General features: G+C 39.8%; 1 protein-coding gene across 4 annotated transcripts in view; it reads left to right on the plus strand.

Moving 5' to 3' along the window:
• Positions 1-10,707: 10,707 nt before the first annotated feature.
• Positions 10,708-27,874, plus strand: part of Rbbp6 (RB binding protein 6, ubiquitin ligase) — a 30,760-nt gene continuing 13,593 nt past the window's right edge. For 2 of the 4 annotated variants that reach the window (XM_076942188.1, XM_076942190.1), the window contains exons 1-8: positions 10,708-10,924; positions 15,672-15,771; positions 18,173-18,209; positions 22,617-22,661; positions 24,559-24,647; positions 24,763-24,862; positions 25,225-25,364; positions 27,182-27,295. In XM_076942188.1, coding sequence (XP_076798303.1) covers positions 10,759-10,924; positions 15,672-15,771; positions 18,173-18,209; positions 22,617-22,661; positions 24,559-24,647; positions 24,763-24,862; positions 25,225-25,364; positions 27,182-27,295 — 791 coding nt within the window. In that variant the 5' untranslated portion in view covers positions 10,708-10,758. The remainder of the gene's footprint in view (positions 10,925-15,671; positions 15,772-18,172; positions 18,210-22,616; positions 22,662-24,558; positions 24,648-24,762; positions 24,863-25,224; positions 25,365-27,181; positions 27,296-27,874) is intronic. The other 2 variants (XM_034486789.2, XM_034486799.2) reach the window with 2 other exon arrangements.

Genomic DNA, 27,874 nt, shown 5'->3' on the forward strand with positions numbered 1-27,874 from the left:
TTCAATGGAAGAAGGAAGGGTTCCTTTGTTCTTTGCCTGCTTGGGCTTGCTTGCCAGCACGTCCGTTGGTGCCTACTTCTTCAGGATCCCAGCTTATACAGAAGACCGGCTGAGACACCCAGCCTCGTGGGACTGAGCAACTACTAGATTCTTGAATTTCCCACTCACAGTTGGCCACTGTTGGATTTATTGGATTGCAGCCTGAAAGTCATTCCAATAAATTCCATATATTTATGGAGTACCATATTCACACAAGTGGTGCCCATAAAATCACCACACTCCCTGGCAAAGAGATACCTTTTTTGGTGGTGTTGTTCTTATATCAGTCAGGGGTAGAACAGATAGCAGTCCTTTGTTTATCCTAACTTGAAGCCCTACTTAGTGGCTATCTTAAATAGGGTCTTCTTTGCTGAGACGAGATAATCATGATCAAGGAAACTCTTATAAAGGACAGCATTTAGTTGGGACTGGTTTACAGTTTCAGAGGTTCAGTCCATTATCATCATAGTAGGAAGCATGGCGGTGTACAGGCAGACATGGTGCTTGGAGCTGAGACCTCTACATCTTGATCTAAAGACAACCAAGAGACTCAATTCTACAAGTAGCTACACTGGGCAGAGCTTGAACATAGGAGCCTCAAAACCCACTTTCACAGTGACACACTTCCTCTATAAAGGCTACACCTCATCCAATAAGGCCACACCTCCTAGTAGTGCCACTTTCCATGGGCCAGGCATATTCAAACCACCATAGTGGCCAAAGCTGTTTTATGCCTAGGACTCATAAAAATCAAATCAAATTAAATCTAGGAAGCACAACATGGTAGGAGGAAGACAGACCTGTGAACCACCATATCACCCACAGACCTGCCCTTCAGCAACATGGCACAGGCAGGCCAGCTTGCTGCCAGGCTACACGGTCTAGCCTGCAACAGGAGCCACCACAATGTGCAAGTATGGAGCAGACAGATGGGAAAGAAAGAGAAGTGGAGCCCTTGAGCATTACGAAGAGAGATGGAACTGGAAACTCAAGGATGGAGAGGAGTAGCCTGTTGTGAGTGGCCAGCCCTACTACTTGGGGCCATGACGAAGTCCCTTCTTGAGCTGCCACTGAAGTCTATGTTTGAGTCTGTGGCTACCCAGTGGCAGGGGGTCAGTGTTGATGTTGCTGGCTCATATTACCACTGGAAAACATGAGGTCATCCTGGTCAGGCAGCCTTCAAAGACCACATGAATTTGCAGGGGCTGTGCAGAACTGGCCTCACCCCTCACTGGCTACAGCTCTCTGAAGAGCTGGGCCCATTTCTCACTGGTGGCTTGTGTGTGCATGAGCTGGCCTAAGGGCTTGAGAACAGGAGAACTGACCCTGCCTCCTAGAGATGGTGGCATTAGGTGACCTAGCTGGAGCAGTATCGGAGAGCTCCCCTGGCAGTGTGGATAAGTGTTGTGGCCCGAGCTGCCCCACGTTAGGCACCGAAAATGTTGAGAGCCACACTGCCAAAAGCTTTGGGGGCTGTTGTTAGAGCCTGTACTGCCCCAAGCTGCTCTGGCCTGCAGGTCGGGGTTCAGCAAGAGAGAGAGTGAGGACGGACGCAAAGAATGGAGACCAGACAGAGTGTGATTCAATCCCGTTTATTCTTCAGTCTCTCTTCTTCTCTCCAAGTCCCTAGTTCCCAGTCCCTAGTTCCTAGTACCAAGTCACAAGTCCTAATCCTAGTTCCAGTTGCTAGTCTCTTTCCCAGTTCCAAGTTACCTGCCTCAAGTCTTAAGTCTCAATACTCTTCCAAGTACAAGTGTCTAATTCCAAGTGTCTAATGTATAATCCAAGTTGCCTGTCTCAAGTGCCTACTTCCAAGTGCCTAATACTTAATAATAATTTCTTCTGTCTGCCTCTCGCCTTTTATATGTCTCACTTCTAAGCCACACCTTTAAGTCATGCCCTTAGGTCTTGTCTCTAAATCTGATCTCTAAGTCACGCCCTTAAGTCACACACCTTTAAGTCTCTCACACCCAAGGGAAAATCCTGGGTATCTAAAACAAGATGTTATCAGAGTGTGCTCAGCCATTGTAGGCTATTGTAATCAAGTCTCTTGTCGGGGTATAGGACTCAAGATGGCTGCAAGAATGATAGCTGCTTTTTGTTGACTCCCCACAGATAAGGGAGAGCTTGTGTGCTGAGCAGCTCAATGACCACCCAGACCCAAATCCAGGGCTATGAGTTGGCCCACACCAAAAGCTCTATCATCTGCAAATGGTTGGGGTACACAAAAGGGCCAGTCTTGTTAATCCTAAGCTGCAGGATCTCCATCACACAGGGCAAGAACAGGGTAACTCTTGATGAGGATTCAATATTGATGGTGTCACAGAAGCCAGAGGTCTTGAAGCAGACCAAGGACTCACTGTGACGAACATTTGCAAGTGAAGATGTGTGGACAGAGAAATGCACACTGTGGCACACAACCATCCATGATGAGATGCCTTCTATGCTTTGTTATTATTGTTATTTGTCTGTCTGTGTGTGTGTGTGTGTGTGTGTGTGTGTGTGTGTGTGTGTGTGTGTGTTTTATTTTGGGAGGGAAGGTCACAAGGGCAAGGGTGGATGTGACAGAATGGAGGAGACAAGTGGGACTGGGTATATGATGTGAAACTCACATAGAGTCAGTAAAAGTTTTAAAAATCAACACACACACACACACACATGTGCACAGAATTAAAACATATTTATAATTTGTCATGTACTTTTATTATTAGTTTTTGTCGTTGTTGTTGTTAGTGTTTTTATTTTGTTTGAGTTAATTGTTAATTTGTTTAGTTAATTGTAGTCCAGGTTGGCCTCAGATTTACAAGAACCTCCTGGCTACATTTTGTTTGTTTTTGAAGACAGAGTCCATAGTCCAAGCTAGTCTCAACCTCAACATTTCTTGCCTCAGTCTCCTGATTATAAGCATGTGCCATACCCAATAACATGCCATCTTTTGATACTTGTTTGTATTTTGCTTTTAACTTAAGAAGCAGACCCCAGGTATAATGGTGCACACTTTTAATATCACCACTCATAAAGCAGAGGCAGAATCGCTGTGAGTTTGAGGCCACCCTGATCTACATAGTGAGTTCCAGGACAGCCAGGGCTATAAAGAAACTCTATTTTAAAAAGAAAAAAAAAAACCACTAAAAATTCCCACCATGTTTATGGGATAAAGCTATATTTATCTATTGTTACTGCTATATAATATTCCACCATCTAGATCGATTATAATATGCTTCTTCATCTTCTGCAAATGGATTTTGGGGTTGTTTCAGCTTCTGTTATTATGGAGGAGAGCTTCCACGAAATTCTGCAACAGCAAGTTTCCTTGTATGTACAACCCACAGTAGAATGGCTAATTTGTAGACTACAGGAATGATCATTCCCACCAGAGAGTGCAAGACTGTTTTCTAAGGTGAGTGATTGTTCCAGTGCACACCTACTACAAGGAAAAAAAAAAAGAAAAGAACTCTGATGTCACTCATGTATAACACTACTGACTTTTTAAAATTAGTTTTAGATTATTTTTGTTTTTATGTATATGAGTGTTCATCCTGAATACATGTATACATGTGTGTCTGGTGCCTAAGACTAGAAAAGAGCATCAGATCCCTTGGAATTGTAATTACAGATGCTTATGAGCTGCCGTGGGGGTTCTTGGAACTAAACAGGTCCTTAACAAGAGTGGTAAGTGTGCTGACTGCTGAGCCATCTCCCAGCCCCAGGGTACGGAACATTTTAATGTCGCTAATGGAAAGAATGTTGAATAGAGTATTGGTTAAGAAACAATGGCTCACTCATAATTGACTTTGGAAAAATATCTGTTGATACTGTCAACTGGCAGGTTCAATGAGGAGCCATTGTGAGGACCAGCACAGAAGAGAACACTGTAGGGCAGACAGCAGCAAAGTTAGTGAGTTTATTCAATGAGCAGAAAAGCAAGATTCACTGAGTGAGAAGGATTATGGGAAGGAGTTCGCCTAAGTCCACAGTAAGCAGTAGATATGAGTGGGGAGCTTTGAAGCTACTTAGTCTCCAATGGGGGCTTAAGGATTAAGAAAAGCATGTGGTGGCATCATTATTTTTCTTTCTTAAGAATTGTTTTATAGTCAGGAGGTGGTGGTGCATGCCTTTATTCCTAGCACTCACGAGGCAAGGCAGAGGCAGATGGATCTCTGAGGCCAGCCTGGTCTATAGTTGGAGTTCCTAGACAGCCAGGGCTACACAGAGAGATCCTGTCTCAGAAAAAAAAAAAAAAAGAAGAAGAAGAAGAAAGAAATAATAAAGAAATAAAGAAAGACAGACAGACAAAGCAAGAAAGAGTATTGATTTATTATTTTTATCTGTGTGTGTGGGGGGGGTTGCATGTGTATGCAGGCCCAAATAGAGGTTTTCCATGGGGCTGGAGTTATAGGTGGTTGTGAGCCACCTGGCCTAAATGCTGGGAACAAAATTTATGTCTTCTGGAAGTGCACTAGAGTCTCTTAACCTCTAAGCCATCACTAGGCCTAAGTTACTTTTTTTTTTTTTTTTTATTTTTAGATTTATTTTATTTATGTGTATAAATGTTTTGCCTGCACAGATGTCTGTGAATGACACGTGTACCTGGAGTCTGTGGAGGTCTGAGGAGAGGATCAGGTCTCCTGAAACTGGTGTAACAGAACGTGTGGATTGCCATGTGAGCGCTGGAAGGTGACCTCTGGTCCGCTGAAAGAACAGCAAGTGCTCTTAGCTGCTGAGCCATCTTGCCAGTCCCGAGTTATTTTTTTCATCTGCAGAATTCTGTTCTTTTGTTTTGTTTTGTTTTTTTGAGACAGGGTGTCTCTGTGTAGACCAGGCTGGCCTCGAACTCAGAGATCTGCCTGCCTCTGCCTCCCAAGTGCTGGGATTAAAGGTGTGCGCCACCACCGCCCGGCTAAGAATTCTGTTCTTAAAGAGGAGAATTTATTAGGGTATTGTGCAAGTCTGCAGCTGGAGAAGGGAGCAAAGGCAGAGATATGGCAAACAGTCAAAGCAACCCTTTCTTTCTTTCTTTTCTTTTCTTTCTTTCTTTTTTTCTTTTCTTTTCTTTTTTTTTTTTTAGACAGAGTGTCCTGAAGCCCAGAGTGACTTTGAAAGCCTGATCCTCCTGCCTCCACCTCCTGAGGTTGCAGGTGTGTACACTCACAGCTTTCTTATACATGGGATGGACCCAGACCAGGGATCATCAGCCATTTTTAAAAATCTTGTTTGGGATGTGTCTCAAAACAGAGAATGTGCACGGCTCGTACCCAGGTGGCCTAGGTAATTATGCTGAACCCCTGGATATCAGCTGCTGAGTGACAGAAGTCAATCAGAGAATGAGGAGGGGCCCACTCTCTTTCTTGTTCCCTTTATTTCCTAAGTAGCTATCCTATTTCAGTGTATGTCAATTTATGACGTTAGCTTTCAGTAAGTATGCCAAGCTCTCTGTCTTTCCTTTTCTCTTCTGAGACAGTCTCCTGTATCAAGGTAGACTTAACTTTGCTTTATAGCTGAGGCTGACAGAGGATGCCTATTCCTGGTTATCAACTTGATTACATCAACTCGAACTAACTAAAATTACAAAATGGAGGGCACACTTGGGAGGGATTTTCTGCTTAACTTGAAGAAAAAAGATCCATGTCTAATCTGGATTTTTTTTAAATTTTCATTTTATTTATTTTGTGTGCATTGGTGTTTTGCCTGTATGTATGTCTGTGGTGACAGTGTCAGATTCCTCTGGAACTGGAGTTACAGACAGTTGTGAGCTTCCATGTGGTTGCTTGGAATTGAAGCCAGGTCCTCTGGAAGAGCAGCCAAGTGATCTTAACTACAGAGTCATCTCTCCTGCGCCTTTAATCTGGATCTTGAGGTTGGAAGACACACCTTTAATTTGGGCCACACCTTATGCTGGTAACTTAAATAAATAGGACTTAGAAAAAGGAAACCTTTGCTTTTTGCTCTGGACTTGCTAGCAAGTGTATTCCTTCTCTGGCATTAGAGATTACGTCTTTGGGATTCCAGCTTCTACTGAAGATCAGCTGAGACATTGAGCCTTGTGACTGAGCGTCTTTGGATTTTTGGATTTTCCATTCATCGTCAGACATCTTTAGATTAGCTGGAGCACATCCTGTAAGTCATTCTAATAAATCCCATATATGTAAATCCCATATATAGATTCAAATATGTGTGTGTGTGTGTGTGTGTGGGTGTATAGATAAATAGGAGAGAGAGAGAGAGAGAGAGAGAGAGAGAGAGAGAGAGAGAGAGAGAGAGAGATTGATTCATTCTATAAGTTCTGGTACTCTAGAGAACCCTAACTAATACAATGCCCTTTACCTTGCATTGAATTCCCACTGGGAATTACACGTATTTGATACCATGCTTGATTTATTAGGTGCTAAGTGGGATCAAATCCAGGGTTTTTTGCATACTAGACAAGCAATCTACCAATGAAATTACACAGAAAGCCCCAAATTGAGTAGTGTTTCTAAAAATCTAAAAATGAACATCATCTTTATCTGATATAAATCATAAAATTCAGAAACTCAAGTCTAAGAAAACTCAAGTCTAGGGCCATTGAGATAGCTCTGAATGTACTGGCACTTGTTGCTAACCTTGACAATCTGGGTTTGATGCCCAGGACCCACATGATGGAAAGTGAGAACAAGGTCCTACTGAATAGAAGCAGGCAGATCTTTGTGAGTTCTAGGCCAGGCTAGTCTACAAAAATGAGTTCCAGTATAGCCAGGGCTACACAGAGAAACCCTGTCTTGGAAAAACAAAACAAAACAAAACAAACAAACCAGAAAATTCAAGGTCATCAGTAACTCCACAAAAACAAGTTGAAGAATAACCTGGGCTGCAGGAAACTCTGTCTTAAAAACAAAGTCTGAAAAAACTGTAACAAAAAGTGTTTTTGTGTTGCTGGGAATAGACCCAAAGGCAGAACATGTAAGCAAAAACTCTACCATTGAACCACATCCCCCGCCACCCCTCCCCCACTTTTTCCGGACAATATTCCAGTGAAAAGGTTGGATACTGTGTGATTCTCACTATGTAACATTTTAGAAAACGTCAAACTATGGAACCAGTTAAAAGATCAGTAACTGCAGAAGTTTGAGGTTAGTAGGGAGGAGAGTAAATCAGCAGAGCATCAGGGCTGCCAATGCAGCTCAGTGTAAGAGTGCCAACTCGGCATGGAGGAGGCCCTATGTAGGAAACAAACAGAAAACACAGCCTATTAAACACAGAGTGAACTGTGATGTAAATTATGGACTTCAGCTAATAACAATACAGTGATACTAGTTCCTCAATTGTAGCAAATCACCACACTAAAGCAAAATGGTAAAAAAAAAAAACAAAAAAACCCACAAATGTCTATGAAAGGAGGACATTTCTGTGGTAGCTGAATGCTCACTCCTCATCATGTCTGTAAATCCAGGAAACAGAGTCTCTGAGGGAGAACAAGAAGAGCTTCAGCACTTCCTATTGACTGCATGCTTCTCAGAGACACAAATCCCTCCTCTGATTAGACTCTGACACTGTCGGGACAGATGTGGCCCATGGATCAACTGTTGGATTTGGTAAAGGAGTTAACTATGCTGTGTAGAGAGAGGACTGAATCAGCCATCTAGCTGAATGAATCTCACTTTTCTTTTAAGAGTTGTAACTCTTACCACAGCCAGAGACACTAGTACCAAAGATGAGCTGGTTCATGCCTCTGCGACTCTACTGTCCTCTTTAATTCAAAGGTTTTTGTTGTTTGGTGTGTTTTTTGATGTTTTTTTTTTTTTTTTTTTTGAGACAGGTTCTCATTATGTAGCTCTTAAAGGCATTTTTATTCCAGGCTGGTCTGGAATTCACCAAGACCAGCCTGCCTATGCCTTTCAAGTGCATTCGTACCACCATGCCTGACATTCACCCAGGTTTTTAAGAAAGTCATCCTGAAGTGGACCATAGAGTAAGAAATTTTGAATTACCAAAGAGAAGAGGGAGAAACTAATCATTTATAAAAATTAATCTATAAGTGACTTGTTTAAGCTGCGTTTCTGTCTCTGGGGTTATCCCTGATGGTTACCTAACATTGCCACCGTATTTCTATAGATAACATCAAAATGTACCTACAGTGTCCAGATACTCTTTCAAGATTTAGGAATGTCACAAAAATCAGAGTAAATTCCATGTTCTTAGCTGAGAGAATGGGAAAGACCAACCAACTAACAAAAACCCAGTAAGACCAGCACTCTGGAAACTGAGGCAGGGAGATTGTGAGTTCAAGGCCAGCCTGGGCTACATAGTGAGACCTCAAAACAAACAAGTAAAAAAATTAATGCCAGGCGGTGGTGGCACACACCTTTAATCCCAGCACTTGGGAGGCAGAGGCAGGCGGTTCTCTGAGTTCGAGGCCAGCCTGGTCTACAGAGTGAGTTCCAGGACAGCCAGGGCTATACAGAGAAAACCTGTCTCAAAAAACAAAACAAAACAAAAATAATAATAATAATAATAATAATAATAATAATAATAATAATAATAATAAAACCAACCAGGTATATTCCTCTGCAGTTAAGAAGAAAATAAAGAAGGCCAGAAGCGATGGCTATCTTAATAAGATGGCCTTAGGAAGGCGTCTCTGACAAGATGATTGATTTAAACCAAGTTCTGTCAGAATCTGGGGCGTTAGCATTCAGGAAGTTCCTGAAAACTCTGCCACCTCTAGGATGTATGACTTTGTTCTCAGTTGCTGAACTTCTCTGAGCCTAGCCTGTAAAAAATCAGAAAGGCCAGACATCGAGCACTGTAAATAATAGCAATTGTACAATTTTAGGATAATTTTTTATTACTTATGAACTTATAAATGCGGTATGTCCCCCATGTCACAAGAGAAAAAGAATGTCAACCCTCTTAAGGGTCTTTGTAATTTAAAACGGAATGAGGACCCTGCAACGGGGCAAACATTCCCTTCTTTGAAAACTCGAAAAATGCACCGCTGTCTGCTTCAAGTTTCTCTTTTATAAGTTGGAATATTTTTTGCTGTTGTTAATTTGACATTTATTCAGGCCCCTGTATTGAGGCACAAATATGCCAGGAGTGGTCTTAAATATGGAAATATATTCATGGGTTTAATCTACAGCGACTCAACAAATCCTTTATTCTCTGACAGCGTCTTTCTGAGACCGGAGTTACTTCCGACTCAGAAGACCGGACTCCAGAATTTGCAAACCATCAGCAGTCAGCGCGGTGCCTAACACAAGGTAAGAGTCCACATCTCTTAAGATGCTGCTGGTGGTGATGACGGTCCATTCTCACCAGCAGCTTTGGAGGAGTTCAGGGTATGCAGTCTGTTAGGAGGGGAGTTGGTAAGCGCTGGCACAGCAGCCACCACAGTGATGAGACTTGTGCGTGGGTGGAATTAGCTGTTCATCCCTCCGCACTTAGGGCCCGCGTCCGCTTGAGCGCCCCTTCCAGACCCGCCCGGTGGGACGGTCCGCCTCCCCCTCTTCTGCGGACGCACGTAGTTTCTCCTGTTCTCCGCGTAGCCTCAGGTTCCACGCTGCAAGTCACAAAGCGCCGGGTCACGTGGGCGGGCCGGTGCGCTTTGTGACGCAGATGGCCCCGCCCCGGGCCCGCCTATCCGCGCACGCCCAAGCCCCGCCTCGCGTGCGCCGCCCGTGCAGTCCCTGCTTAAGAGACCCCGGAGTGGGGGCGCTCGCCCGAAGCCAGGCCGCGTCCGCCATAGTGCCTGGCGCGGAGGTGTCGTCGGCGCAGGGTGCGGGCCGGAGAGCGGCCGGGGTGGGGGGGCAGAACAAAAAAAAAATAATAAAGAGGGAATCCAGCGAAGCCCTCGCCGTCGCCCGACCGTTTCCGGGCTTCCCGACGCGGTCGTGGGCTCAGAGGCGACAGGAGCGGGAGCAGCGCGAGGAGCAGCAAGAGGAAGAGTCGGGCAGCCTCGGTGGTGTTCCCGGGGCCAACGAAGCCTCCTTCCGGGGCCCGGGGTGGTGAGGAAGGGCCTCGCGGCCTAGCTGGGCCCCGCACCGGCTTTGTGTCAGGCGGCGGCGGGGGGGAGGCGGAGCCGAACCGGGCGGCCGCTGGAAGGCCTCTCCTCCGCCGACCGCGCGATCTCGGCCTAGGCCGCGGGCCGCTCGTGGCCTCCGGGGAGCAGGCGCCAGGGTGTGTGTGCGGTGGGGGCCTGGGCCTGGGGACGCCGACGCCGGTCGTCCGGAAGCCGGGAGGAGGCGAAAGGCCGCTCGTGGACTCCGGGCCTAGGCCCTCTCCCCGCAACCTTCTCCCGGGGCCTGGGTCACCCCCATCCACGGAGAGAGACTAGCCGGGAGGTGCGGCCGCTATGGACCCCTGACCCCGCGGGGTCATTCGGACTCTAACGTGTGGACTGACCGCTACTGACTGCACCGCCTGCCCCCGTCTCCTGCCGGCCCTTAGCATGAGCGAGTGGGACCCAGCCGGGTGACATTGTGCCGGTTGGCGGATCCTCGATTGCCCCTTTCCTGTCCTGCTCCTCCCTCATGAAGCGATTCTGAGTACGGGGGGGTTCCGGATTATTGTTCTCACGAACCCCCGCTTGTGGTTGGGGGGGTATTTAATCTGAGGCCTTAGGGTCCTTCGTTGTCTTTTGAGTGTTTTGTGTGTGTACATATTTTGCTCTTAAGTTTATAAATATACATATATTGAGAGTGTCCACGTCTCCTCGCTGAACCTTAGGAATCCTTTGCCACAATGTCCTGTGTGCACTATAAATTTTCCTCTAAACTCAACTACGACACCGTCACCTTTGATGGGCTCCATATCTCCCTCTGCGACTTAAAGAAGCAGATTATGGGGAGAGAAAAGCTGAAAGCTGCCGATAGCGATCTGCAGATCACCAACGCACAGACGAAAGAAGGTAAGAGACACATGGGCCACAGATATTTATTGGGTCGAGGTGGGTATTTTAAGTTGCTTGTTCCGGGCGTAACCTCCATTCTTACCCGATGTCATACACAGTTTCATTGATAGCCAAGGATTGCAGCATCCGACCTTGGAGTTTAACTGGCCTTCTGAATGCTGGGGTCGGTCTTTCCTCGCAGGCTGGTTCTTCTCAAGATGTCGCCCCTCTTCCTTTTTAATTAAAGGTTTTTTTTTTTTTTAAAACTAACTGTGGGATTGGATTGAAAAGAAAAAGGGGTTGCTTCTAAGTCTGTTGGGTGTTTGCCTTGTGGTGTTCCGTAACTTTTTTTTTTTTCATCAGGAGAGGAAAGCCTGTGTAAGGTTTCCCATTTGTTAAAGCTGCAGTAGATACATATAACTTGTTTGCTAATCTAGCAGCGTTTTGAAGCTGATAGCAATTTGCACGCCCCCCCCCCTTTATTTATTTATATGGGGTTGCTTGTGGAAAAGGTATTTTTGAGGATTTAGTGTTGAAATTGGCTTTGTATTATAAAACATTCTGAGGTGAACACTCTGAGGTGTAATTCCAGACTTAGTGATATTTCCTCAGAAGTTGAATTCTGTAGCCCAGACTGGCCTCCAACCCCAACAATCCCTTGTTTGAGCTTCCCAAGTGTGGGGAATGCAGGCGTTAGACCACATTTTAACTCTTCAGCAAATCAGGAAAGTTTCAAAGTGCAAGGCCCTGGGTTCTTTACCCAGCACCACTAGTGTGTTTTTGTGTGTGTGTGTTTTTCTAAAAGAGTGCTACCATGTGTGACTATAAGTAAGCCACTGATTATAATATTTGAGTTCTTCATTTTAAAAGTAATATTCGGGTCTCTCCCACCTACTTCTGCCTCCCTAGTGCTGAGATTAAAGGTGTGCACCACCCCAAATTCAGAGATCCTCTTGCCTGTCTCTGAGTGCTGAACTCAAAGTGGGTGCACCACCACCTCTGAAAACATTATATTAGGAATGGTGGCAATGTCAGTCTTCTTCACCGACTCTGAACTTGTTTTGGTTTCTTTTTCTCAGAATAGTAATGCTCATTGGATGGGCTCTAGTAGGTTAGACTTCTAACATTCATTGATAGTATGGGAAGAAAGAGTTCTAAATGAAGTTGTTTTATGTCATGGTCTTAGTTATTGGCCTGGACTTCTCTACTTAGATCAGGCTAGCCTCTGACTCCTGTGTGCTGGTATCAAGGACATGTTCCACCAAGCTAAATTTGATACAAGGTGTGGGATGGGTTTTTGGTTTTGGTTTTTGTGGGGGTGGGGGTGGGGTTTTGGGGTGTGGTCTCATCTCAGTAGCCTGTAGTTTGGTAGGTCAACTAAATCTTGTCATGTAGACCACCAGTTTTTCATTTGTGGTACAGACATAAGCAAATTACAATACTAAAAGAATATTGTCTGTTTTCCTTAAAGTAAATACCTTTTTGAAAATTGTATTTTTTAGTAATTTCTATTTAGGAAGAGGAAAGGTTGCTTATGGTATAAGCAGCTAAGAAATAACTCTTAAGCCGGGCGGTGGTGGTGCACGCCTTTAATCCCAGCACTTGGGAGGCAGAAGCAGGCGGATCTCTGAGTTCAAGGCCAGCCTGGTCTACAGAGTGAGTTCCAGGACAGCCAGGGCTACACAGAGAAACCCTGTCTCAAAAAAACCAAAATAAATAAATAACTAACTCCTTAAGTCCACCAAAAGCAGCCCTTAGTGTTGACTTCTGCTTTATAAAACACATGGCTTTTTAAGAATTTTTGGCTACATTGTTATATAAATGCATCTTTAGGAATGAGAGGAAAGATAATATAAATGAAATTAGGGGATACTGGGCACTTAATAATCTACACAGGCTTTATTTTTATTACAATTTATACAGTTGAGTCATTTGAGACTAGGCTTTTTCCATCCTGCTGTCAACCAACATTTAAAGGTAGCTTTTAGACTGGAGTAAGTTGTGATTGAAAAATTCTTGTCCACAAATGACATCATGTGACTTTGCATTATTTTTCTAGTTCTGGACATATCCGAAACCTAAAAAATACAGGGACGTTCTTTGTCTCATAGCAAGTTTCTTCTCTGTGCTGTCCTTAATTGAAGAAAGTTTGATGTTAGGTTGGTTAAGAAAAAATGTTGAGAGCTTTCTTTGTCATGTGCACTCAGATTAGAGGAGGGTGTTGGTAGTGGTACCGCAACTTAGGAGCTGGAGAGATGCTCAGTCCGGAAGAGTATTTTCTGTTCTTGCAGAAGACCCCACTTGTGTTCCCAGCACCCACAGGGGAACTCAAAACTCTTAATATCTATCTGTTCCCTGGGGTCCTGACGATGACTTCTGGCTCCACAGACAGCAGGCATGCTTGTAGGCACAGAAGAAATAGGCCCAGTTTTACAAGGCAGTTGAATAAGAATTCTGCTTGGTTTAGAATCATCTAGTGAATTAAAGGTTGCAAAATAAATGGTTAGGATACTTACAATTTTTTAGGTTGTCTAGAAGTTTAAATTACTGATGTACCATGTTTCTGTAAAACATTCCTTTAGCTATAGAAATCCATCAGGTATTAAGGACCATGAACTCTTGGTAAAACTAAAATGCTGTGTCAGTTCTGTTTTAGACTTAATCTTGCTTGTTTCTAAACTATTATTTTACAATGAATTCCAAATGGTCTTAGAAGAAAACCTTTGAAGGCTAGGCTCACCACGAAAAGTATACTGATCCTCCCATCTATCCAGTAACTTTCATACTGAACTTGGTTGATTTGAAAGCTGAGTATGAAGGGGTTTTGTTTTTATCCTTACTCTGGCTATCTGTTCCTTAAATTCATCTTGTTTTTCATTCTGTCCACGGCTTCTCTGTTTTTAGACAAAACTTAACACTGGTAAGCCTTTTTGTTTTTTCATCCTGGTGCAAAGTGGAGTGCTCTGTCACCAAATTTCCAGCCCTGATCCTTTTGAATCTAAAGGAACTACTTGTTAAGGATTTGTGTGTCAGATACTCTTGGGCTTATACGCTGATTAGCCAGCTGGAACCTTGTGTTTGAGGGGCGTTGGCACCTGAACTTACTGCTATAGTAGAGCACTGTGCCTATCAAATTAGTCATTCCTTCTAACTAGATCTTGCTGTATGTAATCTAGGTTAGCCTTGAAGACAGTGGCGATCCTCCTGCTTCAGCCTCCTGGGAATTGGAATAGCAGACATGTTGTCATTACCCCATCTAACTAATAAGTTGTGTTTGAAAGTTTTGTGAATACACTAGAGGGTTGTTACACGTAAAGAAACAGCCAAATGTTTGACACTCTTAAGTTTGGGTTCTAGAATTATTAAACTTAAAAATACCCCAATTTTTTGCTTCTGATTTTTCTTACTCATCTTGCTTGGGATTTGGAAACTGTCCAAGATAATGATAGTCTTACATGCTTACATCTAGGAAATTGCATCATTCTTGGTTGGATGCCTGTGAAATATAGTCAACAGCTGAGAGAACTTTTGCTTGGGCAATTTGCTGTAGAACAAGGAATAACTAAATGCTTGATGACCAAAAATAATAAAACTGATAAACATTAAATGCCTGAAATGTGTGAAATAATTGAAGGCAGGAAAGATATGCCACTTTGTTTTAGGTTGTGGGATTAAGGGAGATTTTCACATCTCTTGTTTTTCTTGATAATTTTACTCATTCCTTCCTTAACTCTTTTTAGTATACTTAAGGCCTACTTAATTTCAATCTTACAGAACTGTTGTGATTATAGACTAGAAAAATGTTGCTCATTCCTCCTCTTGATCTGCTCAAAAAGGAACTACTTGATAAGGATTGTCTTATGTGAACATAGGAATTTATGTATAGTTCTTCTTTCTCCATCATTGCAGTATTCATACCATGAGCAGCCTCCACAGCAGTGTTACTAATGCTGGCTGGCACTGGACCACAAAGCAGCCTTCTTACTGACTCACCCGGTTTCTGTTCAGTTTGTCTCCCATGCAAATACCAGAGCAATGTAAATTGTCATCACCTCACATAAAATCCACCATTGACTTCCTTGTTTTACATGGAAACAGTATAAATCAGTATACAGTTTATACTTTACTACTTTATGTCATTCTTTAATTTTCTTTAACATTGCAGTCTTCCTGTCATTTGTTTTTCCTCACATTTGTTCTTTCTCTGAGTAACTGCTATTCATTTTGTTTACTTGTGTTTGTCTGGCTGGCTTGTCAGTCTTTTCATTTACAAACTTAAGTCCTTCAGAGGGGCTTTGTTTAGGACAACATTCTGTACAAAGTGTTAGCCACTGTCAATTCTTTATTTTTAAAAACAATAGGTTATAATTTCATTTTTAGCCTGTCTTTTCTAGTAGTAAGCTACATGAGAACAGGGGTCATAATATTTAGCTCATGTTTGAGGATTAGGGAGGTACACTCTCATTTCAAGTCACCCCATAGTTTGTATGTTGAACATTACTTGGTTAAATGAGCTGAGAAGCAGCTTAGTCTCATGAACTTGAGTTTCTCAAAGTCGGCTCTAGAGCCAAGGCCCTGACCGACCATACTGCATCAGTGGAAGGAGCTCACTTAGGACTGGGATATTTCTTCTAACAATAGTAGTTCCTAATTGCAAGATACGTGGATTTTGGTGTTCTTGTACTGTAAAACTGATGTTTGGTTGAAGTTTTCTCATTCCTGAATACTTCGATCCCTGAATAGAAATTTGATTCTTTGTTTACAGAATATACTGATGATAATGCACTAATTCCTAAAAATTCATCTGTAATTGTCAGAAGAATTCCTATTGGAGGTGTTAAGTCTACAAGCAAGACATATGTTATGTGAGTATAAAAGTTGATGCATTTATGAAAATATCCTATTTTAAAGGTTTAAAAACATTTTACTAACATTAAAATTTTATCTTGTAAACCATGAAAACTATGCAATAGGAGTTTGATTGCTTTTTTTTCTTTCTAATGTTTTCCCCTGGCTAAGTTGGCATAGTTGATAGTTAAGGGAGCTATTACTAAGAAACATTTTTGTTCCATACATACTAGTGGGACTTTGAGTAAATTATTGTCTCATCTCAGGATTTCTCTCGTAGGTTATAGTAGGGTTATAAGTGCAACTGTCAACCCTACTCAGAACCTTTATCCACCTACTGTATCGGCAATAAGTACAAAGTAACAAAATTGTAATTGCTTATAGAACACATTTTTTTTTTAAATATAAGCAATCTGAAGATGTTTTAAAGTATAGACTATTGCAGAGTTTATATGAAAGTGCATGCTGTTTTCTGTAAATGATTTGAGCATCCTTTTATCTATGGTGGGTGAGAGTAAGAATCCTACATCCAATTCTCGATAAATACTTAGGGATAACTGTTCCTCTAACTCGTATATGAGGAATTAAGTAGTGCTTGGCATAGAATGAATACTTATTAAAATAAAATTAGGGCAATCCTCAAAAGAGTATTTTATTTTAGAGCTTTTATAAAAGACAAAACTATATCCTTAATAAATTTCTCTTTATTAATGCAGTACTGAGGATTAAACCTAGTCCCTTGCTTGTATTAAGCATTCTACCATTGAACCACATCCATAGATCTGTCTTTTTTTAGTATTTCAAGACAGGGTCCTATTGTTAACTTGTTCAGGCTGGTGGTGATAGATTTGAATCTATAGCTCTTAGAACCTTGAATTTAATGCCCTGCTGCCTCAGCCCTGTGTGTAGCTAAAATTACAGTTCTTCACCACTGGGCATGGTCATCTCACAAGTTTTATATTGATAGCAGAACTGTAATACATAAATAAGGTAGAATTATTTTCTATATCTTAGCATGAAATTACACTTGTGTGGTTTTTAAAAAACATGTATCAAGCAGGGTGTGGTGGCACATGCCTTTAATCCCAGCACTCAGGAGGCAGAAGCAAGTGGATCTACATAGCAAGTTCGGTCTACATAGCAAGATCAGGACACCCAGGGCTAAGACTGTGTGTGTGTGTGTGTGTGTGTGTGTGTGTGTGTGTGTGTGTGTGTGTGTGTGTATTAATTAATTAAAAATAAGTATCAAATATTTCATCTCTGAAATTTTTTAGTACTTATAAGCTCTTGAGAAAAAGAATATTTTAAGTTCATGGCCATTTTAACGTGCTTCATATAAAATTGCTTATTTTTTATATAGAATTTTTGATAATGTTTGCCTCATAAGATTCTCAGTTTGAGCAAATAATAGAAAGTTCAAGTTATTTTTGTCAGTTCAAAATCATGTGTGAACTTAGGTGCTGTTCAGTATTTCTCTACAATAATCTTTAGGATGACCTCAGTTCTGATCCCCTTCTAGTCTATTTAGGCTAAAGAAACTTTGGGTTTGCTTACATATATGTTCTTCTAGCAACAATTTGTCCTATTATAAACATGAAATGCATTTTAAAATACTTTCAGACTATATTATATTTTCCAGACATCTTAAATTTTATTAAATACTTGCTTATTGTTTTAAAATGTCTGTCTGGTTTTTGAGACACAGTCTGTCTATATAGCCTTGGTTGGCCTGGAACTTCAGAGATCCACTTGCCTCTGCCTCCTGAGTGTTGGAATTTAAGGCATATGCCACCACTGACCGTCTTTAAAATATTTTTTAAATTGAAATAATCATTACCCTGCCTATCTGGATTTGAAAGCTAGTTGTCAGCACTGCAGTCTGTCAGAGATCTCATAAGTGTACCAGCAGTGATCTGCTTAGGAAACTGGAATGTAGAAATGTATATCTAGGTTTTCAAAAAAAAAAAAAAAAGGAAAGACTACTTTTTAAATCCATTATAAGTAAAATACAGAGTTTATAAATGCGTAAGTAGTAAGTCTCAACTAGAATTCCTCAATATGGTTTTTTTAGAAACTATGAATGTATCTTAAACCATTTGGAAGTAAGAAATAGTGGTCAAAGTTGCTTATTCAGTATATCAGAAATTACGTTCAAGGTTTTTTGTCAAAAGAAAATTATATTCCTAAAGATGTAAGGTTAAAGCTACATATTAATATTTGTCGGTCATATGTAGTGATGCACATATTCCAGCATTTGTGAGGAAGAGACAAGAGGATCTGGCCTTGACTCTATAGTGAGTTCAAGGCTGGCTTAGGCTAAACGAGACTACACACCCACACATTTATACACATGCATGCATATGTACATGAGATTCATAAATAGCTAATGTTAGTTTTTGTTTCTGTTTTATTTTTTAGAAGTCGAACTGAACCAGTGATGGGAACTACAAAAGCAGTATGTAAAAACACAATCACCCTTTTTCTACACAATTGCTTTTACCTTTATAATGTTTCAGTGAAGTAACTCACTTAGAATACCCACTGACCATAGCACTTACTGTAAATAAATTGTATTTTGATGACAGTTCAGTTGAATATGGATATATATATATGTGGTATAATTTGCAGTTACTCTGTAGAAATGGGTAATTTGTACCCTTTACTGTTTCATATTAAATATGACAGCACTCTCCCTATATGACACTGTGTTGTACAGTAATGTATGATCCTTTTTAGATGATGTAGGTTTAACACTGAAGAACATGACAACATGTTCTGCATCTGTCTGTCTATAGTTAGTATTTTGTATGTATGTACAGGCTGTTTTGTGCTTTTTGTTTCTTGCAATAAAAAATTGTTTGGAGTGTATATTTTGCCATTTCCACGTTGTTTCACTTAGTTTATTAGTTTTTTTCCCAGCCTAATTGATGGCTTTCAGAAATGGATTAGCACCATGCAGAACTTACATTATTTGATCCTTTCCCCAAGTGCAAACACATAGTAGAAGAGAGCTTTTGAGAGACTTCTGATGCAGCTTTAGAATCAGTCTTGTTTATTTATTTGGTGCCTTAGAGCACCTGTCCTTTGTGTACCCTTGTACTATACAGAACAGACTGAACTTGCGTCTCCACCACCCAGAGTGCATAAACATGCCAGTGATTCTGATGGTTTATACAATTCATACACAAGCTAGACAGTTTCCCTTTCTCAGAAGATGCTAAACTGCTTCACTAGTTAGAGATTACAGAAAACTGTATCTAATCAAAAGCAACCCCTATTAACTGGGATAACATCTTTTTATAATTACAGATTAGCCCAAAGTGTGACACTATTTTGACTTTGAGCTTTTAAGTAAAAGCACCACTTCTAAAGGGACAGGTGTAGAACACAGGGCTGTCTTAATGGGGTCTGAATTTAATGGTTCTCTATAGACATTTTCCTGCTCAGGCTTAATACTTGTACGCAAAAACACAGTATTTGAAATCTTCATTTAGAAGTCAGGGGTATTGATTACTATTCATTTTATTCTTTTTAAAATACTACTGACATTTGTGTATGAGGCATTTCACTAACCTTGGATCATTGGATCTTAAACATGATAAGTAGAATATCTCAACTTTGAACTTGTTCTCTAAAGTATATATAAAAGGCTTTAGTTCCTGTCTGACTACAGTGATTCAAAGATTTAAAAAGTCAGTGTTTTGGGGGTTTTCCCCACTTTTGGAAAAATGATTTTTGGGGGAAGGGGGAATTGTTTTTTATTCTTTGGGTTTTTTGTTTTTTAAAGCATAATGCTGTAAAAACTGTCCAAGTTTCTGTTTTGCTGGTGATTGGTTTAAAACTGATTTTTATGTATCCAAATGCTAGCACAAATTAGAAAAACTGTCCTGGTGACTGTAGTAGCTAATGTAACACATTTGTATAAACTTTTTTATATAGTATTTAAATTAATTCAGATGAAGTTTTATTTCTTGAAAATAATTATTTCCTTTTTGTTTATTAGCATGTGTATAAACACAAGTCACATGTTCATAAATAAAGTTAACATTCTTTAGCCTTGTGTGTTCCCTGGCATGTCTGTATTACATTTATAAGAAGTTTATTGTAAACGTATTCAGATTTCTCTTTTCCTTTTAGTACCTTAAACAGTTTTAATTTTAAGTAGAATTAAGTGAGATGGAGACATAACATAATCTGTTGTCTCTGTTTTTTGCTTGGGTGCTTTGTTGACATTCAGGACCATGGAAACATGTTTATTGATTAGTACTATTCCTAATTTAGGAATAAGGATGGTTTAGGTATACATATTAACAAGCAAAATAGAGATCCTGGACAAAATTTTAAAATTGTGATTAGGAAAAGTATGGTCATATACTTGGGTTTTTTTCATTTTGAGATTGGATCGTGTAGCTCAGGCTAGCCTCTGTATGGGACATTGCTTCTGAGCTCTTGAGTTTTGCCTCAACTCCCATGTACTGGGATTGTAGGCTTGTACCGATGTGCCCAACTTGATTTTTTTTTTCTTTAGTCAATTTGGGTTTTTTGTTTGTTTGTTTGTTTTTTTGTTTTTTTTTAAGACACCAAGGTCTTGCCCTGTAACAACCTAGCTGGTCTGGTACTTGATATGCAGCCCAGGCCGGCCTTGAACTCATGGCAGTCCTCCTGCCTCACTCAGCCTTGCAAGTGCTGGTATAACAAGTGTGGATCACCACATAACCTGTGGATTTTTGGTCATTTAAGCCAAGTCTGATCAAAGATGACTATCTGTTTGTTACCTCAGCCTTAGTCATCCTTCCTTCCATGTTGGTCTGGTACTCCAAAGTTAGATGTTCTTGCTAACTAAACATTGTGATTACATTGTTTGGGTTCATTTAGGTTCATTCAAATATAATTGGACTAAACAGATTTCTGGTTACTGCTCCCATAAACAAGGCCCGAATACAGAAGAGGGCTAATCTTAGTGATATCTGTAGTACATTTTAGTTTTTGAAGATTTTTTTTAAAGTATGGCAGAATTTTACTGAGAAGTCATTTTCTATTTACATTTTAGAAAATATAAATTTCTAACATTTTTCAGCCAAACTTTTTAAACATTTTTGTCTTAATGCCCTGCTGCATTTGATCTCTTAGATTATAAGGTCATTAGATAGTATAGAGATTTTTTGATGGGAACAACCATAATTAATATGCCGTTTGTGTGGGAAACCACTTTGAACTCAAGAAGTCCATAATAAAAGAAGGTGAAGAAAGCAAAAGGGAAAAAGGAAAAGAGAACAAAGTGACAGCGTCAGAGTTGTGTTAGATTTGATTGCACCAGCAACTGCTTACTCAGACCCTTGTCTGTAATTCTTGATGGTTTCAAATGTAGCCCTTTATGAAGAAACTTGAGTAGCTTAGCCTTTCTTATGGATAAGGATATTTATAGTTTTTCCTAACTAATTTCTACTTCAGATTAGTCCTTACAGTAAAAAATTTTAAGAATAAGCAAGAAAACTCACATGTGCATTAGTGGTTATACATTAGAAATGTAAGTTTAATACACAGTGAACTATATAGTCCTTAAGTGTGGGACAAAGAACCATTTGTTTAAATAAACATCCCAATAATAATACCCATCAGACTAAACCCAAGATATTTGTAAGATTTATTTTGAGTCTTTCCATGTAGGTCATGCTGACCTCAAAACCACTATGTAGCCCAGCTCTGGAACTTGTGGTCCTCTTGTCTCAGTTTCATAGGCAGGTACCACCACGGCTAGCCAAGATGTATCTCAAATTTAGCCAATATAATTATTGTATTTATTGAATTCTTATATAGTGGACATTGGCAAAGGACTTCATATTGAATCTTGTTGGATTTCAGTTTTTGTGTTTTCAATACTTTATAGAAGGATATTTGAAGACATTTTCCTTGAGACAGATATTGAAGTCTGTTCATTCCAAAGAATTCTGACCACTAACATATGAGAAGCTTATAACATTGAGTAGGACACTAATAAGACTAAATAAGGAGATTTAGGGATATCTTTTCCAGAAGTTAATTACTGAAAATGCCTTTGTGCATGCAGACAAGCATCTTTTAAAAAATAGTCATTTAATGGGATCAAGTGAAAGAACTTTTAAAAATACATTTTTAAAGCCCTCTTATGTCCTTAATATATCCCTGCCCAATTGACTTCTCCACATGCTAAAATCTATCACTGTGTATGACAACTCTTTGACATTTTTCCAGGTTACCTTTTTGGGTTATCTTTTATGTTTTTTTCCTTTTTCTTTCTTTGGGGTGGTGGGCCTGGCTTTCGGGTGGAGTTGGTTTAGCAATCTTTTGTTTTGATAAAGAAACCTGTGGTTTCTTGACAAGAGGAGCTATTGTTACTCTTGCACAGGGAGGATAAACAGACTGTGAGCAGTTAATGTTGAAAAGTAAACATAGGAATTGCCTGGGAGCTGTTACTGTTACCTTCACAGCCATGGTCTGAGCCCTAAAGAGCTTCCTGTTTTTACAACTAAAGAAAAAAAGGAGGGTTTTTTTATTTTGTTTTTTAAATTCTTTTGCTTTGTACATTCCATTGTTGTGAGCATTATCAGATTTTAAAGCTCATTGAAAGACATGGGGTTCACATTTTAGTATTGAGCCACAACTTTTTATCCTGAGTTTTCACTGTATACATTGTAAACTGGTTATGAAATGTAAACAAAAGATAAAATAGCTTGAGCATATTTTCAGGTTACAAACAAAATATAACAGTCTTTAAAGAAGAAAATGCCCAATATTTGACATTAAGTGACTTTAGGGGCTAAATAATCACTTTCAGCTGTTTTCAGTGTGGAACTTGAATGTGTGTTTAATTTTTTGTGAACAGATTGATGACTCTTCTGCATCTATTTCTCTGGCCCAGCTTACAAAGGTATATATATTCTTGAAAATATAAGTCTTTTTATAACATTTTAAAGATGTGAAACAGTATTTTTTAAGATGGGTGGGGGAGGATGTATTTTGTGAATGCATTGTATGTACTGTTATGGCCATGCTGGCCTGAGAAGATAGGGGGTAACTTGGTCAGCCCCCACATAATGTTCATCTTCAAGACTGAAGAACCACAAGAAGCTACACTTAACCATTTTTTTTTCCTTTAGACCATTTTGTTTAATTAGATACTGGAAACTAACATAATTCTGGAGGAATCCCCTGGTTTTGGCTGTGAATTATGTGGACTTCTTTTAAAATAGCCAAAACAGAAGATTTCCTTTACATGGACAATTGTGTGGTTAATTCTTGAAATTTTTAATTGATGCCACCAAGGTCAATATTTTAAATGTGGTACAGTTGTTTCTTTATGCTTTAGACTTGTAGTCTGTCTGCATTAGAAAAATTTAAACAACCTAATTTGTTTGAACACAGACTACATGAATTGTTACGTGTGTACTTATGAAGCTTTTGCAGGAATATGAGTGTGTATGTTTGCAGAGGGTCAAATTGTTACCTCCTGAAATCACTGTATACACCATGTTGTTTGATAAGGTTGCTTACATTTATGCTTGGTAATGTATATCTTCTGTTTGGGAAAGCACTAGTGATGAATTCTTTTTTCTTTTTTAAGACAGTATATTTTAGATTGCAGAGTGTGTCTTTAGAAGAACAAAACAGGTAGAATTGAGGGCTCAAAAGGATTCCCAAAAATCTTTTTTTCCCCACTGTCAAGAAATGTAAAGTCTAATTTAACAGCAACATCAGAAGAGAAAATGAAAAGTTATCTTTTAGTGATATCCCTATCTTATCCTTGGCTTGGTTGTGACTTGTCCTTTGTTTTCTAGGAAGTATCCTTAAAAGATACCCCGATAACAAATGTTACTTAAGCTCTAGTCCTAAGAAAACTAAACACTAAAATTAATGATCCTAAAGAGAGTGGATGAACCATCCTATCATTTTCTAGTGTAAAGTGGTTTAGCACAGAGGTCACATCTTTGGCAGCTTCTAGTCTATGCTGTCTGTTTTTATGTGTTGGAAGGGCTGGGCTTGAGTGTTCTTTTCTACTATTGTTACTTGGCTGGGAAGAGTCGGGAAGTTTTGGGGGTTTGGGTTTTTTTTTTTTTTTTTTTTTTGGTTTTTGGTTTTTTGTTTTGTTTTGTTTTTAACCTATTTGTAAAATAATGTTTGGGTTCAAACAAATTAGTTGTTGAACATCTGTAATCAGTTTTCTGTAAATGTTACTGTTCCAAGTTCTGTTAATATTAAGCATTCTGTGTATTTAAAATTACAATAAAGTGTTAAAACTGGTTGCTTGTTTTGTGGATGAATGTAAAGATAAAACCCAGTGAGTGAGTGGCTGGTATGAGCGGTAGATGCTTGAATATTCCAGGTTATTAGAAAATCACTCCCATAGACCCTGTTTATATCTAGACGTCTATTTATTAAAAAATAAAAGTTTATATCTTTAGTTTAAATTTTTGAATGCTTAATGCATACCTTTTTGAACCTAATGTACAAACTGACACCACAAACCAAAAGCCCCTTGACTTGTAGTGTGTAGTAATCTTAAGTCATTTATCCCACCCCTACCTTCCAGGTTCTAAATGTAAATTAACAATCTCAGTGCTGTGACATTTGAAATCTTTTAAAAATTTGACATCTTCTGCAGCCTCCCAAGCTCCCCTAGACAGCAAAGAGTGATGTAAGGATGTCCGGTGCTTACTGTTAAGCACAGCTCATTTAGATGCTGCTCTGTGTAGAATGCGTGTGTTGTCTTTGCTGTGTGGTCTTAATGTGTTTCTAATGTGTGTGTCAAATAATTACCTGTTAAACAGACTGCCAATCTGGCTGAAGCCAATGCTTCTGAGGAAGACAAAATTAAAGCAATGATGTCGCAATCTGGCCATGAATACGACCCAATCAAGTAAGTTCATAAATACTTTTACGTTAATAGGAACTTTGGGGTGTGTTTGCCCCGCAATCAGAAGCATTATTTTTCCTAAGTCTCTATGTACATATGAATTCTTTTTCCTTTTCAGTTACATGAAGAAAACTCTAGTAGGTCCGCCACCTCCATCCTATACCTGCTTTCGTTGTGGTAAACCTGGTCATTATATTAAGAATTGCCCAACAAATGGGGTAAGTTCCATGTAGAAACTGACACGTCTAGTTTTTCTTACAATTATTTAACTATATTTACCATGGTAAATAAAACTCTCCTCCCCTAAGATGGTAGATGAGCACAACTTCTGGAGTCTAGGTTACCAGGCCCCAATCTTGGCTGTCTTGTTGAATAGAGCATGTTCCTTGTCCCTAGGTCTTGTTTTCTCTGAAATAAAGGTGATTAGTACTTAGCTCACATGGCAATTCCTGAGAAGTTAATGAGTTTCTGTGTGGGAGGCATCACAAGTAAAAGTCAGGGAGAAGCACTGTGTGAGGTGTGCACAGACATTACTAAAGAAGGCTGTTTTGTCTCCTTTCCTCTTGCTTCCTCCAAATAGGATAAGAACTTTGAATCTGGTCCTAGGATCAAAAAGAGCACTGGAATTCCTAGAAGTTTTATGATGGAAGTGAAAGATCCTAACATGAAAGGTGCAATGCTTACGAACACTGGAAAATATGCAATACCAACTATAGATGCGTAAGTATGCAGCTTAGCTGTGATTGGTGGGGACCAGGCAGTTCAGTGTAGTGTTTCAGACTTGGGCTGGTAACTTGACTACTCGAATTCCTTGGGAAGTTTCCATTCCAGAATTGTTCATTTTCACATGTTACATTTCTGTGTTAATTCTGAGAGGCTGCAGTCTGCTCCATTTATGCAAATTTCAAATGAATTTGGGGACTTTTGTCATTAGTGAGTGCCACTTCCCTTGTAGTCTTCTGATTTTTTTTCTTTCTGTCATTTCTTTCTTCCTCATTCTCATACATGCTCCTACATTTTCTTAACATAAGCTGTTTCCATTTCCTAAGTGAATAGAACACGTAATCATCGTGAGAGATAGACATTTAGGAGTGAAAGTGCAGTAAGATACCAAGGGAGTTTAAATGCTGGGCAGGACTGAAATACTGAGGACCCTTGGCTAAGTTTAGATCTATCAAATCATCTTCAGTCTCAAATAGGCTTAGTTTACAAGTCATTAATAGTTCAGCCAGCTTTATACAATGCCTTAGTGCTCTTTATTTTTTTTGTAACGAGACTTTGTAGTTCAAGGTAGTCTCATGTGTTCATCCTGCCTCAACCTTTCCTATTATTTGTGTTACATATGTGCACCACCAGACCAGTCTTCAGTGCTTATTTTTAATATGCTTTCAGACTGTATTTTTAAACCAGATTTTTTTCCTTCTTAGAGAGTGTGTGAGTGTATCATTGTGCCTTTGTAGAGGTCAGTACAACTTTGTGGAGTTAGTTCTCTTGTAACTTTATAGGAAGTCTGGCAGATAGTTTACCTGCTGAACCATTTTGTCAGGTTCCTTATAAGCCAGTGTTTAACAGAGGAACACACAGAAGAACCTGGTGGTCTCATTCAGCTTAGTGTCCTATAGCTCTGTTCCTAATAATGTACTTGGCTACCTTTTACTATCTTCTACAGCTTAAACACACAGCTATATTGTAAGTGTTCCTCTAGGCTGTGATTCAAGATTGTCTGCCATGAACCTCCAGTTTTTATTAAGAAATTGTGATAAGATCCTGATTGTGCATTGTTAAGCTAGCCTTCCAGAAGATCACAAAGTTGAGATCTTAGAACATCCTTTGAGTAACAGAACATCCTTTGAGTAATGCCACTTTAAAGGGTAGGTAGGTGTCCATATTGTGCGAGACAGATCACTTTTCCTGGCTTTACATAGGAATGTTGAGGTGTAGCATGCTGAGCAGGTGGGGTTGCTGCTGAAAAGATGTAGCCTTTAGGGATGTATGTGTACTTTAGTATTCAGATAGTTTGCAAATAAGAATGATTGTTCCTCCAATCCAGCCCCACTCACAGGCTCCGCTCACTCCTCTGCTTTCATCAGCCACCATCCTGAGTTTTCTGTGGTTCATCTTATAGCAGTCTGTTGTTATGCTATATCTGTCTAATTCAGAGACATGTCATAACCGCTATGGAACAATTTTAAATTGCAATTGATTTTTGCAGTCAATTTAAGAGCAGACTGCTTCATCTATATTATGTAAAAGTTCTTAAAGAATAGAAGTATGTTTTGGAAAAGTTAACAACACCTGTGAACCCTAACTAATAAATGCATTGCTTTTGAGTCCTGGGGGAGAAAAGCCCATTTGTGTCAGACACACAGCCCATACTGGGGAGAGATGGGAGCCCAAATATTTTAAATGAAACATTCACTCTTTCCACTAACACCACTGATAAACAACTCAGACTCTTCTTCTGTTTCTTTTTCTATCCTCTGTTTTCTTCCCCTCCCTCTTTTTTGTTTTTCCCTTTTTTCTTTTCTCTTGGGCAGTGGGAGACTCCTCTTTCACAAATTGGGAACAGTGGGGCATAAGCAAATTGATACTTATTTGTGGAATCGTGGTGATGTCTATGGAGCAGCTGCAACACAAATAACACACCTAAGGTACCCTCCTCCATCCAGCTGAGACTATTTCATGTCAGCACTGAGATGAGCATCTCCTGTCCCTAAATGAAACAAAGGTTTTCTCTAAGAATTCCTATGGTTTACAACTTTGAGTATGGAGAAGTGGGGGGGCTGTAGAAACAGCAGAGGCAAGTCGTAGAATAAATTTTTTGTGTGTTCTTAAATATATTTAATTCCTACCACTGGGGAAATGCATTTCTACAAAAACACTAGACCGAGAATGTGTAATGATGTGTTCTTTCATATTTGTGTAATGTATTATAATCGTTAAATCATGTTTAATTGACTTAAGTAGACTAATCTTTTAAAGTAGTTACAGGCAGATCATTTATTGCAGATCATTTATTGGTTGTATATTTGGGTTGAGGGCCTGGTTATAGATAAGACAGTTCCCATCATGTGGCATTAGTTTGGCGTCTGTGCATGGTCGTTAGAGAATGCTAGAATGTGGGAGGTGTTTTGTTGTTGTTGGGTTTTTTTGGTTTTTGGTTTTTTTTGTCTTTTTGTTTGTTGGGTTTTTTTTTGTTTGTTTTTATAAAGAAACATTTGGTAAAGGAA

The sequence above is a fragment of the Arvicanthis niloticus genome, chromosome 1, assembly GCF_011762505.2.
Source record: "Arvicanthis niloticus isolate mArvNil1 chromosome 1, mArvNil1.pat.X, whole genome shotgun sequence".
Taxonomy (NCBI): domain Eukaryota; kingdom Metazoa; phylum Chordata; class Mammalia; order Rodentia; family Muridae; genus Arvicanthis; species Arvicanthis niloticus.